The 15761-nt window shown below is 38.3% G+C and overlaps 1 protein-coding gene across 6 annotated transcripts in view; it reads left to right on the forward strand.

The window, feature by feature from the left end:
* ZMYM2 (zinc finger MYM-type containing 2) overlaps positions 1 to 13190 on the forward strand; it is an 87315-nt gene extending 74125 nt beyond the window's left edge. For all 6 annotated transcript variants that reach the window (XM_066544783.1, XM_066544786.1, XM_066544788.1 and 3 more), the window contains 7 exons: positions 689 to 783; positions 1777 to 1945; positions 2851 to 3002; positions 6927 to 7041; positions 8126 to 8377; positions 8749 to 8869; positions 11480 to 13190. In XM_066544783.1, coding sequence (XP_066400880.1) covers positions 689 to 783; positions 1777 to 1945; positions 2851 to 3002; positions 6927 to 7041; positions 8126 to 8377; positions 8749 to 8869; positions 11480 to 11672 — 1097 coding nt within the window. In that variant the 3' untranslated portion in view covers positions 11673 to 13190. The remainder of the gene's footprint in view (positions 1 to 688; positions 784 to 1776; positions 1946 to 2850; positions 3003 to 6926; positions 7042 to 8125; positions 8378 to 8748; positions 8870 to 11479) is intronic.
* Positions 13191 to 15761: the final 2571 nt, after the last annotated feature.

The raw sequence follows: 15761 nt of genomic DNA on the forward strand, positions 1-15761 counted from the left end.
TGCCTTGTCTCATTCCTCCCTGAAATAGAGTCCTCAATCCTACCTGAAATGTTAAATAAACAGTATTTTGAGGGATTGCCATACATCTGCTTACCAAACTTAACTGTGTTATCCATCATGAGCTAGACCTTCACCACTTGTATAGATAAAGACTGAACCAGTTTCACTGAAGGAGTTTGCCTTCTGGTTCTTAATGTTTTAAACTAAGTGTAATGTGCTACAAGAAATAACAAAACATGTATAGAAATCATCTAAATACATGAACAAAACTACATGTACTAAGTTAATTTGTATTTTTTCCAGTCAAAGCTTCTCATTCTCACCATACCTAAGAATTTTTGATACCAAAGACAGCCTGGGCAGAAGACATTATATAAGAGTCTACAGTAAGAAATTCTGCCTTAGCAACTTCAGATAATACTTGAAATGTTGAGCATTGTGTACTCTGAAACCTACTTAGAAATAAACTATTTGACAGCTTTGTTTTACAATTTGACAGCTTTGTTTTAGTTTGAATATAAAAACAGGTTTGTTTCCTCTTACCAAAATCCAGCATTTAGTTGTGTTTATTTGTGTGCCTTTGTGGACACCTTATGTTAAGGCACACCAATATAGGTAATTGGTTTTTTTTCAAAGCAATGTTATTTAAAATACACTTAGAAATAAGTTTCTGTTAATGTATTTTCAGCAACTGAGGAGCTGGATACAGAAAATGAGTTTTTGTTACCTCCTGTTTTTGGTGAAGAATATGAGGAACAGCCAAGGCCTCGGTCCAAAAAGAAGGTAATTTTTTCATGGTATTAAAAATATCAAGAAAAGCACAAAAATTTATGTAGGAAAAAATATCCTTTTCTTTTGGTTTTAGTTCTGATAATGATTTACAGCGTGTTACTGTCTACTCATACCTAATATCCTATCTTTATGACATACATTGATACATTTCAAGTAATAAAATTATTTCAGTGGTATGTCTGTTGCAGATAACTGTAGGATTTGATATAAATGTGATGTGTAAATTCTGATCCTGTTTTTGCTTCACAGTGGCAGAACTGTTGGTGGAATGGGCCACTGTGTATATACCTACTGTATTCTTAACAATGCTGTTTTACCTTCTGCTTTGAACAAAGAGGTCTTGGTTTAATTTGATAGTAAGATGGAAAAACATTGTCATTACCATGGTTCATAATGGGAGCCATACCATATAAAAGAGTTTAAACTTTTTTTTTATTTGCTTGTAATTTTCCCAGATTTTATTTTTAGCTAATCTTAGTTTAGACCTTGGATACAAATTAGCCATAGTCTTTTATTTATGCCTGCCACAAAGCTGAAATGGTTTTGTTCCAATAACTGCAGTAGATTTTGCAGCTTTAAAAAAACCAGCCAACTTCTACTAAAGCTTTCTAATAATAAATGGGTCTTTCTAGTATCAAATCTGGAGTAAAAAATTATTTAAAAAATAATAGTAAAAGTAATAGTAAAAAAAATTTTAAAAAATAGCTTTTGCTATTATGCACTGGACATTATCACATATGCTCTGCTAGGCATGCTTTAATCTGGAAGCAGTGCTGCCTTTTCCATTGGCAAAGGGTTCATTTGAGGAGTGGAGCCTTGTGACACAGATTTGTCCCATCTTCAGCTCCCTGTGCATGGACACGCTGAAGTTGTGTGAGTGCACTGGGGTTCAGTGTGCCCTTTGGCCCGCAGCTGGCTGTGCCAGGTGCCGTGTCCCTGCTGGTGTCCCTGCTGGTGGCCTTACCCTCTGTGTTGCCGTGGCAGGGTGTGAAGAGGAAAGCCGTGTCAGAGTACCAGGCGCACGACGACAGCTCCGAGAACTCCGAGTGCAGCTTTCCCTTCAAATACGCCTACGGGGTGAACGCCTGGAAGCACTGGGTAAAGTCCCGCCACTTAGACCAGCAGCTTCCAGAGCTAGAGGAGCTGAAATCAAGTAAGTATTGCCAAAAATCTGCCATCCACATTCTGACCTGCTAGGGATTCTTACCTGCTTTTTGTGTGATTCTCAGCTGGAATTTTTGATTGAATTTTTCTCATGTCCTTAATGTTTCCAGCATGACTGAGATTATTTTACCGCAGAGTTGCCAAACTCTTTTTCTTCTAGTTTTTCCTGTTTGGTTCAAAATGCTGGGTCTCACACTTCTCATGAAAGCTAGGACAGCACCTTCTTGGCTATTCTGATTTTCTGCGACCATTTTAATGTTTTGTTTGCATCCTGTTTTTCCTCATATTCTAACTCACTTCAGGGCTCACACTGTTTCTGGGCTTCTAAATGGCAAGGCCTACTCTTTATCCTGTAAGGAGATCTTCCTCTGAGGCTGGCATTACCTGGCTGTGGAGCTCTGGTACAAGGTGTCCTTTGATCCCCTGGAGCCATGCTGCTCTTTCTGCAGCTCTCCTCTCTGTACACATTTGTACTGTGGGGGAAAAGGGGAATTGCTGCTACTCCTGCTGCTCTCCAGCTCCCACATGCGTCTCAGCACCCTTGTGTTGTGCTCTTGGTTCTTTGGAAACTGCTGTTTCCCCTGAAGGTGCCCCTCTACATCACTGGCTTCACTTCAGCATCTTGGGCTGCCTCTGTGTCATCCTGAGCTGTGCATGACAGTACATTTGTTAGCAGGTGTTACTGCATTTGGTTAACTGGACTTTACTGTGGGAGCCTTGATTGTTTTAATACAGACCTAACATTTTAACTGCTTAGTACATTTAGTCTCATTCATTGGTTAATGGAGAGGACATCAAGCCAGTTTCCCAGTTTTCAGTCAAAAAGTACCCCATCCCACCTTCACTGTGTGACAATTCTGTTGTATAATGTAGCATTTCTTCTCTATTTTACAGTAAAGTCTGTGAAATTAAAGGAAGATCTATTATCACATACTTCAGCTGAGTTAAACTATGGGTTGACACATTTTGTCAATGAAATTCGAAGGCCTAATGGAGAGAACTATGCACCTGACAGCATCTATTATCTGTGTCTTGGAATTCAGGAGGTTAGTAGAGGCTGTAGAGATGGGAAATGGAGCTGCTGATTTGACTGTAACCCATTTCAGTAGAAGAGTGGAGATAACATGGATTTACTGGCTAGGAGCTACCCTTTATACATGGCTGTGATCAGGGTGCTGTGTAATCATGTTGTAGAGAGCTGTCTGTGTAGGAAATGAGTTTGCAGACCCATCCTGAAAGCTCAAACACACATTGGTATATTCGAATAATTTTAAGCTTCTTGCTGGGTTAAAGCAAGTAATTAACCCAGTCAAAAACGACTTCTTAAATGCTGTGCTTCATTTTGTTTGCTAAAGATGTCCAGTGTAAAAACAGAATGAAACAAGGCATGATCTCTAAGCCTTTGACTAGTTCAATTCCTTAGCATATAGAGGAAACAATCTAAATTAAGTGTCTTTTGGGGAGGGTCTGATTTACAGATTGTGATTTACTGGGTATTGCAGATTGTGGCCAGGCAGGATAGAGTGCAGGAAACTCTGCTGTGTTGACTGTCCTACACACAGTAAGATGGGAAGGAGTCAGGTTGGTTGTAGTGGATGTGAAGGCAGTAACCTATTGCTAGGTAATTAGAGAAGCTGTTCCACAGCTGATCTTTTAAGCAGGGAGGGCTGTCTTAATTTTTACTACATAAGGCAAAACATAGGCAAAATAAGCAGTGTTCAGAGCTGAGTGCACAGAAAATTTCATTCAAGTTAAAAGGGAATAAAAGATGTGTATGATGTGGAAAGCAAGCTGCTCACAGAGTTTGCAGTTCTACTTAAACTGTTCCATACTTGAGGCAGAGGAATCAAGTAACAATTTTTAAAATTGAAGTATTTTAAAAATAAGTAGCAAAATAGTAATTTTCCTGTGTTGCATGTGTGCAAAAATAAAGAGTTAGTTGCTACCTTTGCCTCATTGTTGAAACTTGAGAAGCAAACATTGATTTTAGTCAGTGGCTTTTTAGTCAATATTGCTACAAGGTGTGTTTCAAATTGAGCTAGCTTTCTGCTTCTGCACTTGCATGATACACTGTCTCTCTGTACCTTTCTGTTGAATTGAAAATACTCACCTTAAGCAGATAAACAGTACACAGAGGGAAGTATGTGTTTATAAAATGGAATTCAAACAATATTTTTTAATCTTTCTCTTTGTACCTTTGACATTGTCTATTTTGTCAGTCATGAAAGCTAGTTGTGTATAAAATATCTTTTTTTCAGCTCTTCAGAACCATAGTTTGTGTGGCAGCTACAATTATCATGAGGCCTAATACACATACACAGTGCTGGAACATTAGTGAAGCAACATGTGGTCATTTTACTGTAATTTACTGCCTATACTTTTTGTCCAGGATTTAATTCAGGCAGTGTGAACAGCCCTGATTTGTTGGCCAGACTGGTAGGAAGATGTGCTGTGTTCTGATGAGTTTGCATTTCACAAAGGCAGACAGCAAGTGAGAGACAGGAACATGAGCTGTGAAGGGCTGCAGCCATCATCTGTGTGCAAATGGCAAATATTTGGGGGCAAATATTACCACCCTTCTGAAGAAACACGTTTAAGCAAGCTAGTGGTACACGAAATGCAATGCAATTGTCACATGCACAACGAAACTCCATTGCCTTCTAGAATTTGCTTAGAAATTTCTTTTCCACTTGACAACCCCTACCCTGAAAGAGAATAAATTGTCTGCTACTGCATCAAAGGTATTGGCTTTGTTGAACTTGGAAGGGGCTCAGAGGAGATGTAATTATGCTATTTAAGGATACGGTTGGGCAAATGATCATTAATATTTTGCTATCCTAGAGTAAATTTCTCTTCAAAGGAAGAGGATGTAGGAACCATAGGCTAGTAAAAAAGTACATTCCCCTTCCACCAGCATTACTGCACTCATTGTGGCTAAATACTCAGTTTGGAGCTTTTCCTCATGGATAGAATGTGGTTTGAGCTCAGGAGTCTTCAAGTCCTAAGTTGGTTGTTTGCTTTTTTAAGTTTGTAAAACAACTTTTTCCTAAAGGAAACACTGTAAAATCTGTTCCAGGAAATTAGTCCCTGAGTCAGATGGTGCAGTTTCTCAGTTCGGATTAATTTACAGCTGAAATTGTTCTGCTTTCAGACAGAAGTGGTTCAGTAATGCTTTTGATAGCTCTAAAGTAGTGATCCTGAAGGATAACACACTTAGAATTAAAGGCTGCTGCATGGTCAGGCAGGCATCTAGTGGAGAGGGTTCATCTAGAGGAAGGTGTTAGCCTGCAGTGCTCCTTTGTTGCATCATGGCCTTCATTCTTTGTCCCTAATTGGGATTATTGGGATTTGGTTTGGGGTTTTTTTCTTGTTTTTTGTATGACTGGTAACAGGGCTGTTTGGGCAGGCTGCCAGAGTTTGGCAGATGTTTGTCTGAAGGTCAGACAAAATTGCTGTGCACAGTGATTCAGCCTGTTGTCCTCCACTGTGGGATTCAGAGGCACATCCAGTTCCTTCCCATGCTCATCTCAGTAGAGCTCATCTCAGGTGGGAATGGCTTGTGCTCATGCTGCCCCTGTAGGGTTTGTAGAGCAGCAGGGCAAAGTGGTTTGGGAATGAAGGTTTGCAGGCTTGGGTGGTAGGTTGGAGTCTGTCCTGCTGCGCAACATCATCCTTCTATAGACCCTCCAGTGCCAGTGCTCTGGGGAGCTTCAGACTTGAGCTGGGGATGCCAGGGTTTAGTCAACACTTACTCTGAAACAGGAAGAAGTATTTTTAGTTGAGTTCTCACAGGCTTGTGTGTGGATTGGTTTTCAACCAGTTTTCAGTCTTCATTTTCGCTGCCAGCGTTCAGTGTGAGTGTTTAATGCAAACCAGAGAGAAATACGTGGTGGAAAAAAGTGCCAGGGAATGGAAGGGCAAATGCCATGAAGCTTACAGTGAGCTGTATTATCTAGCTTAGAATTGCTTTATGAAATCAAAACTGGTGTACATGGAAACAAGCACATATGAGGGAATATTTTTCTTTGAGGAGTTAGTTAAACTTACCATATAAAATAGTTATCTAAATGAAAATGTTGTTGAAAACCTGTAGGAAGTGTATTCATTCATTTACCCTGCTTATAAAATTAAGTGCAAAGATAAGGAGGCTAGGATGTACTGAACCATAATCACCTATCAGTGTTGTGGTTAATGTGATTTCAAGCATGGTATTTCAAGAAATAGATGTCATTTCCAGAAGCAAATGCGTTTTTTGTCTGTCACTTTTATTGTATTTACTAACAGGCATGTTCTTGCAAAGATAACGCTGAAGTGGGAAATTAAGAAGCCAATCCTCCCTTTCTTAGGAATGTCTCAGAGATGATAGTGTCAAACAGTAGTCCTCAGCCGTTAATTCTTGGTAAAGGTTCAAAAGAATTTTTGTAAGGCCAAGAGGGGTAAGATAATTAGACTGCAGAATAGGCCAGTGCCTTGCACCATCCTATCATCTTTCTTGTATTGCTGTATATTATTACCACAAATATATGGGTGGGTTTTTTTCTCCCACTTTTGTATTGAAGATGGTTTTGTCACTGTCTGGAGTTCACATTTAAAAGGGCAGACTCTTGCTAAATATGGGTTGGTTTTGGATTTTTTTGAAGGCCTAGTTGTAGGATAAGATAAATTAGTTGTTTGTGATTTGGGGATTTTTTAATGACTCCCCATTCACTGTTACAATGTTGCACACAGGAAATCTTAGAGAAAAATATTAGTTGTAATTAAACTATGATTCATATCCAGTTAGAAATTTACAACATACAATTATATTGGAAGTAACTGTTACCTGTTAGATATTGGAAAGGTAGCATAGCTTTATTTTTAGATACTGCTTTTCAGTACAACACTTGCACAGTTATGAAAAAAAGAAAACCCTGTAGCACAGGACTTGTTCTAATCTGGAATTGTAAATACTGTGTCTCTCTTTTCTCTAGTATTTATATAGGAGTAATCGGAAAGACAACATATTTATTGATCCAATCTACCAGACGTTTGAACAGGAATTAAATAAAATCCTTCGAAGCTGGCAGCCAAGCATACTTCCAGATGGTAATTTTCCTTTTGGTCATGTATGGTTTTCATCTCTTACAAGTTATGTATTCTTAAGCATGCATATATATATGTATATATATGTTATGCATTGCAATATAGCAGTTGATGAAGAATTACAGATGTGTCTTCTAAGATTTAATTTAAAACTCTATCTGTTTTTATTTGTCTTGTTTCTGGGTAATCCATGCTACAAGAGTTGTTTTTGCCACTCACTTAAAAATTACTACCTATCTTTAGGAGAGAAAGTTAAAAAAAGCTCTTTGACCTGTAGTTTTTACCTGAGCTGAACTTATTTTTTTGCCCATTTTTCCCCCAGATGGAAGCAGGCAGGCAGGTGCTGCACTATGTGTAGGTAGGGCTAACAATTGATGTATTTTAGAATTTCTCATCTGGATTAGGAGGACTCTTTGCTGAGAGTCTTCTGCTCAGAAGGATCATTTTTGTTCATGGAGAAAGCAGATTTTTCCCAGCAGACCAATACTGGTGCTGAAGTACAGAATCAGCTGTTCGTCCATCTTTTTCATAATCCTCACTTGAGTGAAGGCTTGTCCTTGCCAGACCCTTTCCTTTCTTTTCTCAATATTGGCTTCTCTCAGTACAGCCCAGAGAGCCTCTGTGTTGGGCCCTTCCTGCATCCTCTTATGGTCCAGGAATGCTTTCCAAGTGAGATATCCATTAGTAATAAGAAAGAAGAAGGTACAATGTTTGGAGGCCTTAACCTGAGCAGAATAAAATGAACTCAAATATATGCCTTTTATGATGGAATTAAGGTTACTCCATTGAACATTAATTTCTGTGAAATAGCATGAGAGAGCTGCATGTCAGAAATGCTGTTGTAATTAAACAGAAATGTGTTCTCTCTGAAATTGCTTCTACTGAGATTTCCCACCGACTGTCTCAGTGAGTGTCTTTAATACATGGGTTTGGGGAGTGTGGACATAAAAATAAATAAGTTTATCAGCAGCTTCTGTCATGATCATTTTGCTGCGTTTCACAGTAAGAAAAAAACTTGATTTTTTTTTTACCTTGACAGTTCATGGGCTAATCCATTGTATTTTCCCTACTATTCTTTCTTTCCAAGGATCAATATTCTCTCGAGTTGAAGAAGATTACCTTTGGAGGATTAAACAGCTAGGATCACATTCACCTGTTGCTCTTTTGAATACTCTGTTCTACTTTAACACTAAATATTTTGGCCTGAAAACAGTGGAGCAGCATTTAAGACTTTCTTTTGGCACTGTTTTTAGACAGTGGAAGAAAAATCCGCTAACAATGGAAAGCAAAGCTTGTCTTCGATATCAAGTGTCTTCCCTGTGCAGAGCTGATAATGAAGGTACTATGGCAGTTCAAAATTAGTATTGCAGGAGCATCCACATGGCACTGAGGAGGGACATCTGGGCACCTAGCCAGGAGCCAGAGCTCTGCCTTTCAATGCAAAGTCTAGCAGCTCTCAGCTCCCAGAGCTCTAATTGGAGTGTGTGGTCCATGGGGACTGCAGGGTCTCTGAGTTTACTTGAGCCCACTGGTCTCCATGTGAAATGCTGTGACTTTCCTGTGGCTGTGGGTGGCATTTCCAGTTTGCACATTTGCACCGTTGTGGTAACTAACTTGTGGTACTTGGTGGGCTGCTTATGGGGAATTTTACTGAAAAATGTAAAATAACTTCAAGTTATTGCTTAGATGTTGTTGATTTTCTTCTTAAAGATAAAATTGCTACTGGAAAAAGGAAACATGAAGATGATGTGCCAGTATTTGAACAAATTGAAAACACATCTGATCCAGCTAGATGCCCTGTGAAAATGTTTGAGTGCTATCTGTCTAAAAGGTAAGTGTGATACAGGGTAATACAGACAGGGTCTAGAGTAAACCAGAAAGGAACTGTTTTGATGCAACATTAAATGTGCTCAAACAAAGGGAATGGATTGAAATTTCCTGAAAAATACCTAAATGAAATCTCCAGTTCTGTATCTGGACAAAATGTGCATTAAGTGTGGGAGAAGTGGAGTACTTCAGTGTTAGTTTTCAAGGGCTCCATCTGGGAATAACAATACAATTCAATTCTCTTACCTGGGAATACCAAGTATCTCTGCAGAAAATTGCCAGCAAGAATTCTGGTGGGTTTTGCTACTGAGGGTTTTGTTTGTGAGGTCCCCATCTCTTCACTAAGAATTGGGTTAAGACAACAGATTTGCTTCATTATAAGTTATCAGGCATCTGAAATGTAGATGCTTTTGAGGTACCCAGTGTGGAAGCATGTTTGAAATATTTTGTGGTAGGTAAACGACTACTGGCATTAACCCAGTATTTAGAACTAGCTTGTTTCCATCCAATCTCTACAATTAATTGTGCAGGAAGGAAGGAAGCAGAATTTATTACATTAAAAAAAAAGCTTAGGCAACTCTTAAAAAAAATTATTTACTAGCTAAGTGTTTTGGAAGCTTGAAAACAAGATTTCTTGGAAAGTATTTTTCCTTAACTGTAACAGCCATTCAAGTGACTGATTTTAATGTTTTGTATAACTCTAAGGGAAATGAGGGCAAGTGATACCAAAGAAATAAAATCACCTGGTATATACAAGACAGTAAATTAAGTATGACACTCAATGTGTGTTAGGAAACAGCATTATGGTCTGAAAGGTGAGGAAGGAGCTCACACACAGCATCAGCAGAAGTACAAGCATGTGATGCTATAGAGAGAAACAAGTAAAAAAGAGGTTGTGGTCTGTTAATGCAACCACCTGTTTTTCAAAAACTCAGTTGATCCTGGTTGTTGCAGGGGGATTTTGCCTTCACTTTCTCTACTTTCATGATTTGGGGAGGATTTGTCATTAAAAAGTCTAAGTTGGCTTTTTGGACTGTTACACAGTCACTGGGGGAGAGACCACATAATTTTTTTTCTTTAGGAGGAACATCTCAACTTTGTGAGAAAAGAATGCTCTTAAACCCATTTGGACATCAGTTATGATGTGGTTTCAAGCCATGCTGTCTTGCAGATGTTGGTAACCATTGTTAACTAAAGCAGCAAGACTGTTCTCCTGGTTCTCCTTCTTAATTTTGTTGAAATATTTTAAATGGAATATTTAACACTGTAAAAACTATTGTAAAATTTTAGGTAATGCCAGCTGTTTGAAACATACTTGGCAACCAGTGGACAGCTGTATAGTTGAAATTTCAGGATGTTTTCATTCACAGCTATGAAGGACTGTATTATTGTCTCATTATAGTCTCAAACTGCACTTGGGTGGGTTTAGGTTGGACATTAGAGAGGAATTTCTCCACAGGAAGGGTAATTAGACATGGGAATGGGCTGCCCAGGGAGGTGCTGGAGGTGCTTAAGGAAAGACTGGATGTGGCATTCAGTGCCATGGTCTGATTGACATGGAGGTGTTGGACCACAGATTGGACTCGATGATCCCAGAAGTCTTATCCAACCTGATTGATTCTGTGATTCTGTGATTGCTTGTTCCTATAAAAATACTGTTGTTTCAAGCAAGTAGGAAGGAGGTTAAAATATTTAAATTTGTAAACTATTTTAAACAACCATACTTTACTCCTTATCTGACTCTTAATCTGATTTACATGAGAGCAAAAGAATCTGACAGTCACCTCAACAGGTGAAGAGCAACACCTGAAATCTTATCAACCAATTTGGGAAGGTGAGCTGGTGAAAATCCTTATTTTTACTGAAGAAACATGAAATATAGTTGACTCCTGAAGTCTGCAGTATTTGTGAAGGAGGGAGCTTGAGTGATCACTTGCTCATCCAGAACTGAAAATTCTTTTCTGAGACTTGCCTAAATGGATGAACTGCTAAGATTTCCTGAAAGGAGTCTTCTCTAGTGTCTTAAAGGATGTTTCTGAGCTGCATGTAATTCCATAAAATGGCAGCTAAGGAATTAAGGGATTAAGATTTATAACAACCAACCTTTTAAATATAACAGGAGGAGGAGAGATTTTAGCTGCTTACACTTCTGTGCATCTCAGAACTACCATCCTTGGCTTTTCAAGGGAACCCCAGGCTTTACATTCAGAGGTAGCCACGTCAGCCAGCAGTTGTGTGAGCAATTATTGATGTAATTGGTGTAATTAGCGTTGGGTCTCTTTGCAAATCATGGAAAGCACTTTCTGGTTTAGCAAGACCTGGATGTGCAGGTTTTTGAAGAGTCTGTGATCTCTTGCATGCTTGGTGAGTCCCAGGCATCTGGGGCTCTGCAGATGTGGGACTGGCTGGGTTTGGGCCCGACCAGGCAAGGCTCCTTCTATCAACAAGACCACATTTCTTCACATTTTTCTTTTCATTCTGGTTGGTTTGGAGTTTTTTGGTAACTTGCCTAGGTGCAGTTAGAAGTTTGTTTGTGCAAGATTTTGGAGCTGCTAACGTTCTGTGTTGTCCTGTGAGGCTGTGTTTCTAACCTGCTGTGTTTTCCTCCTGGTAGCCCACAGAATCTGAACCAGAGGACAGACATGTTCTATCTGCAGCCGGAGTGCTCGGTGTCGGCAGAGAGCCCCATCTGGTACACTGCCACCTCACTGGACCGCAACACTTTGGAAAATATGCTCGTACGGGTTCTTTTAGTAAAAGATATTTATGATAAAGACAATTATGAACTGGACGAAGACATAGATTAAAACAAACTTCCAAAAACTGTCAAAGACAACAAACAGCATTAGATATAGTCATGCTGCTAGACCTTTACTATGGAAAACATTTCAAGTTTACCCTTTGTTTTATGAGTTTTGTAGCAGTGTGTACCCTCACCTGGGTATTACCATGTAAATAGTTTGTGAGTGAAAGTCTCCATTATTCTGCGTAGTGATTTTAGGATACATAACAAACACATTTCAGATTCTTTTTTTATTATTTATTTGATTAGGTATGTTTGTAACTTTTTACATTGCAAAATATGAATGAGAATGTGCCATGTGTAATTTTTTTTCCCCTCGTAGTAAGATACATCCATGTTGCACAACTCTGCTGTTGGAAGCTCCCTTGGAGGAGGCTCTTTTAATGGCTTCTGAAACCAGATGGTTGTGTATGGGTAGCACTACTAAAGTTTAGAACTTGCTGTGTCTTTCAGAATTTTTAAATGAATTGTAAACTAATAGGTTTTTTACTTTTTAGTTACTGAAGCCTTATAAGGTTATGTAGAGAGATTCCATCTTATGTACCAAAAATAGACAAAAGAGAATGCTGTCAATATTGGTGTACTGTAATGTGAATCTATTCTGGTGAAAACACTTTTTTGTTGCCCTTATTAAAACCTTAGTGTCCTTTCGTTATTTGTGACTCTCTCTCAATTGCCCCTACAAATAAAATATATATGTAAAAATAAGTGAATATAAGCTTAGAGCATGTGGTCATCAAGACACGTATTTTGTAAAAAGGAAAACTAAAACCAAAAGCCCCTCAAAAAAAAAAAGAAAAAGGAAAAAAAAGAGATGTCTGATGACAATGCTGTATAATCCTTTTTTCATCTTTACTTTTTCAATCATAAATGCCAGTACCTCATATTAATGTAAATTTGTCCTTTGTAGCCTTATAGAAAGGGGTTCTATGCCATATTACATAAAGCAATATGGTATGCTAAATTTTTAACTTGTTTGTCCTTGCATTGCTGTATTTAAATACAGTCAATACTTGACTATGGGTGGAAAGATTCTTTTAACTAATGCCTCCATTCAAAAGCCATATGAGATGTGAAGTTGCAACAAGTCGAAAGATGATTTTTCTTGAAGAAAAATCCTTTCATTTGCTCTATATCCTTTCCTTGTGCTTACTTTACTTAAGTAGTCTGATTTCCAGATACATGTTTAACTGCTTAAGTTCTGTTACTTGCTCTTATTTAACTAATACAAACAATATGGTGGTTCAAGCAATGGTTTTGCTGTTGTACTGAAAAAATGTAGTAGAGTATTCTACTATAAAGTACTCATAAGCTTAAGTCTCTCCTAAATGGCATTAATTATCTGTTGAGAGGAATCATCTACTAAAGGAGAAACTTTCTATGTATATATATATTACCACCTGAGGATTTATTTCTTGCAAGGGCTGCATGGCTTTTTCATTTTCCTTAGCTTAAAAGAATGCACATAAGGATGCATCTTTCTATATAGATAAATAAAGCTTCAGTTGCTTTGTTTTGTTAACTAAGTTCATTTAAATTTCTGGTGTGTCTGTGAGTATGTATTAATTTTAGATATACCACTATTTCAAATGGAGATGGAAATGTATATGTTTAATTTTTCATTTCTTTCTGGTGGCGTTACCCTTCCTGTGAAATCAAGAAATACAACACAGCACCAGTGAGTAGATCACCAACAGCTTCAATGCACCTTTCCCTTTGTGAGTGAATACTTAAGAACTTTGTTCATTAACACCTGTTTTTTTCAAACAGCAGCCATAGAATATGCCCATGATACATAAAAGGGATAAAATCAGGAACTGGAGTCATTGTTTTGTTCTGGTCTCTCCTGCTTTTTTAACACCTGACTTGACCATAAGTTAAATTTACATATGGGGATCATTACTAATTACCTGTGTTAAATGAAATTTGAAATATTTCATTTAAACATAACTTTTAAGTGTTTTGATAAATAGCAGTAAGGATCACTTGCAGCCCCTTCTCTATAGTTCAGACTTCAGGGACTTCAGCAGAGGTTTCAATTGCTCCCTGATTATAACTGTGTTTAATGACAAACACACTTTTGTAAAACTGCAAACCTTTCATGTGAAACTAAAAGTTAAGTATATGCGTTGAGTGTTTTGTCTTCAGCAAGAGTTTTAAATTCTTGTTCTCATAATCAGATTACAGCTATTTCTTAAATGGTAAGGTCATTTATTATGGCATGTTGAACAATCTCTAGGCATTTTCAGCACCAGGAGGAAATAATGCTTCTTAAATTTTATCAGAAACCACATTATTGTTGTAAAATTCCTTCCATTTTCTACCCAAGCTTCATCTGCAGTCAGTAAAAATATCCAAGTTGGGTTTTGAAATAGACATTTGAATATAAAGATCCATGTTGGAAATGTAAAGATGGTTGTTAAGAAAATAACTTTTATTCCAGAAGATGGAGCTATTCCATCATCAGCAATAATGTTTTTTGAGTGGTTCATGTGTTCAGATTGAACGTTGTAAACTGCAGAGATATTGCAGTCAAGTCTGCATCATGCTTTGATGTATGCATTTTATTCCTAAATTTGAATGGTGATGCGAAATGCAATAAAATACCTTAGTTCTGGAAAAATAAAGATATGTAATTTTATAGTAATTAGGAGTTCAGGGCAAATCCTTTTTTTTTTCCTATGGTAGAACTGTAGCAGCTGGAGTAGAATAAGGTTGATGTCAAGGAAGTATATGCTGTGCAGGACAAAATACGATGCTGTGTTCTGCACAGGCACACGGCTTTCACGTGGTGATGTATCTAAGAAACCTGCCCTCACTTTCCTCCTTAAGAGGGTTTGAAGTGGCACCCTGGCTGTTGAGGGCATCCCTGTGAGCTCTGGCAGAGATGACCTGAGAAATGCAGTGTGGGGACTACACCCCTCTGTGCACACACAGCCCTGCACTCCAGTCCTGGCGGGGTTTTCTTAACTTTGCCAATCGTGCCAGCATGTGCTCTCTATCTCCTTGCTGTCAGATCAAATTTGGAACAATTCCCAGGTGAAGTAGTGGCCTTAAGACACTAAGAAAGTTAGACAGCAGCAGTAAGAAAATATAGTTCAGTGTGAGAAACAGTGAAAAATTAATGCAATTTTCAGAAAATAAATTTACTTTGATAGTCATCTTTTTCATCTGTGACTGTGTTCAGTCAATGAGAATCATGCAGCTTTTTGTAATTAGGGAACTAAGCATAAATTACAACAGTTGATTTTTATTGAACAAAAGGTTGTGGTTGTGAAATAATTTCAGTGTTTTGCAATGTTAATTACCTTGAAAGTACTCACAGTGGGACTCTGCAGTGCAGAAAAATTTATTTTCTTAGTACCTGTGACTCTGTCCTATGAGAGGCTGTGTAAATAGGTGGGGAACACAGGTGAGGTGGTCCAGAAACCTTGCAGTCCCACAAGGAAGGTGGTGTGTGAGATGGAAGAGAAAAAGGCATGAATAGTGGTAGGAAAACTCATCCCATACCCTTTTTTGCTGACCTTTTTTATTACATAGGAGAGGGTTTTTCTGTTCCACTTTCCCATTTTGTCTGTTACGCTTAGGAACGGCTGTTGAATATTTTAATTTCCATTTTTTTAAACACCCACTCTTCAATTCATTGCACTCATGTTGTGCATTATATAATACACATTATATGCAGGACTGAATATGTGGCAGAGTAAGTGGAGTGGGAGTTTAAATTACTGAGGTGTAAGAAGGTGTTTGGCCATCACAGGTGAAATGAGTCTCTGGATTATAATACCAAAGGTCAATTATGTTTTGGAAGCATTGAATTTGAAGTGTTGAAACCCAAAACCTCAGCACACGAGCCACAGCACTTGGGACCAGCATGTGATGACGCCTGGGCTTTGAAACTCAGGCTGGTGTTTGTGTCTGTGACACAGGGAAACAGGACAGAAAAGGGTGACTGTGTCCACTTTGAACAACTACCAGAGTTTAAAAGTTCCAGGTTTAAGATGTTCTTTCTGATGAGGCCTCCGGAGCTTCTGACACCTGGTACAACTTTCTGCATAGCCTGGCTCAAAGCTTTTCAGCCATTCCTGCATGC

Source organism: Molothrus aeneus, chromosome 2 (genome assembly GCF_037042795.1).
Source record: "Molothrus aeneus isolate 106 chromosome 2, BPBGC_Maene_1.0, whole genome shotgun sequence".
In the NCBI taxonomy this organism is placed as follows: Eukaryota; Metazoa; Chordata; class Aves; order Passeriformes; family Icteridae; genus Molothrus; species Molothrus aeneus.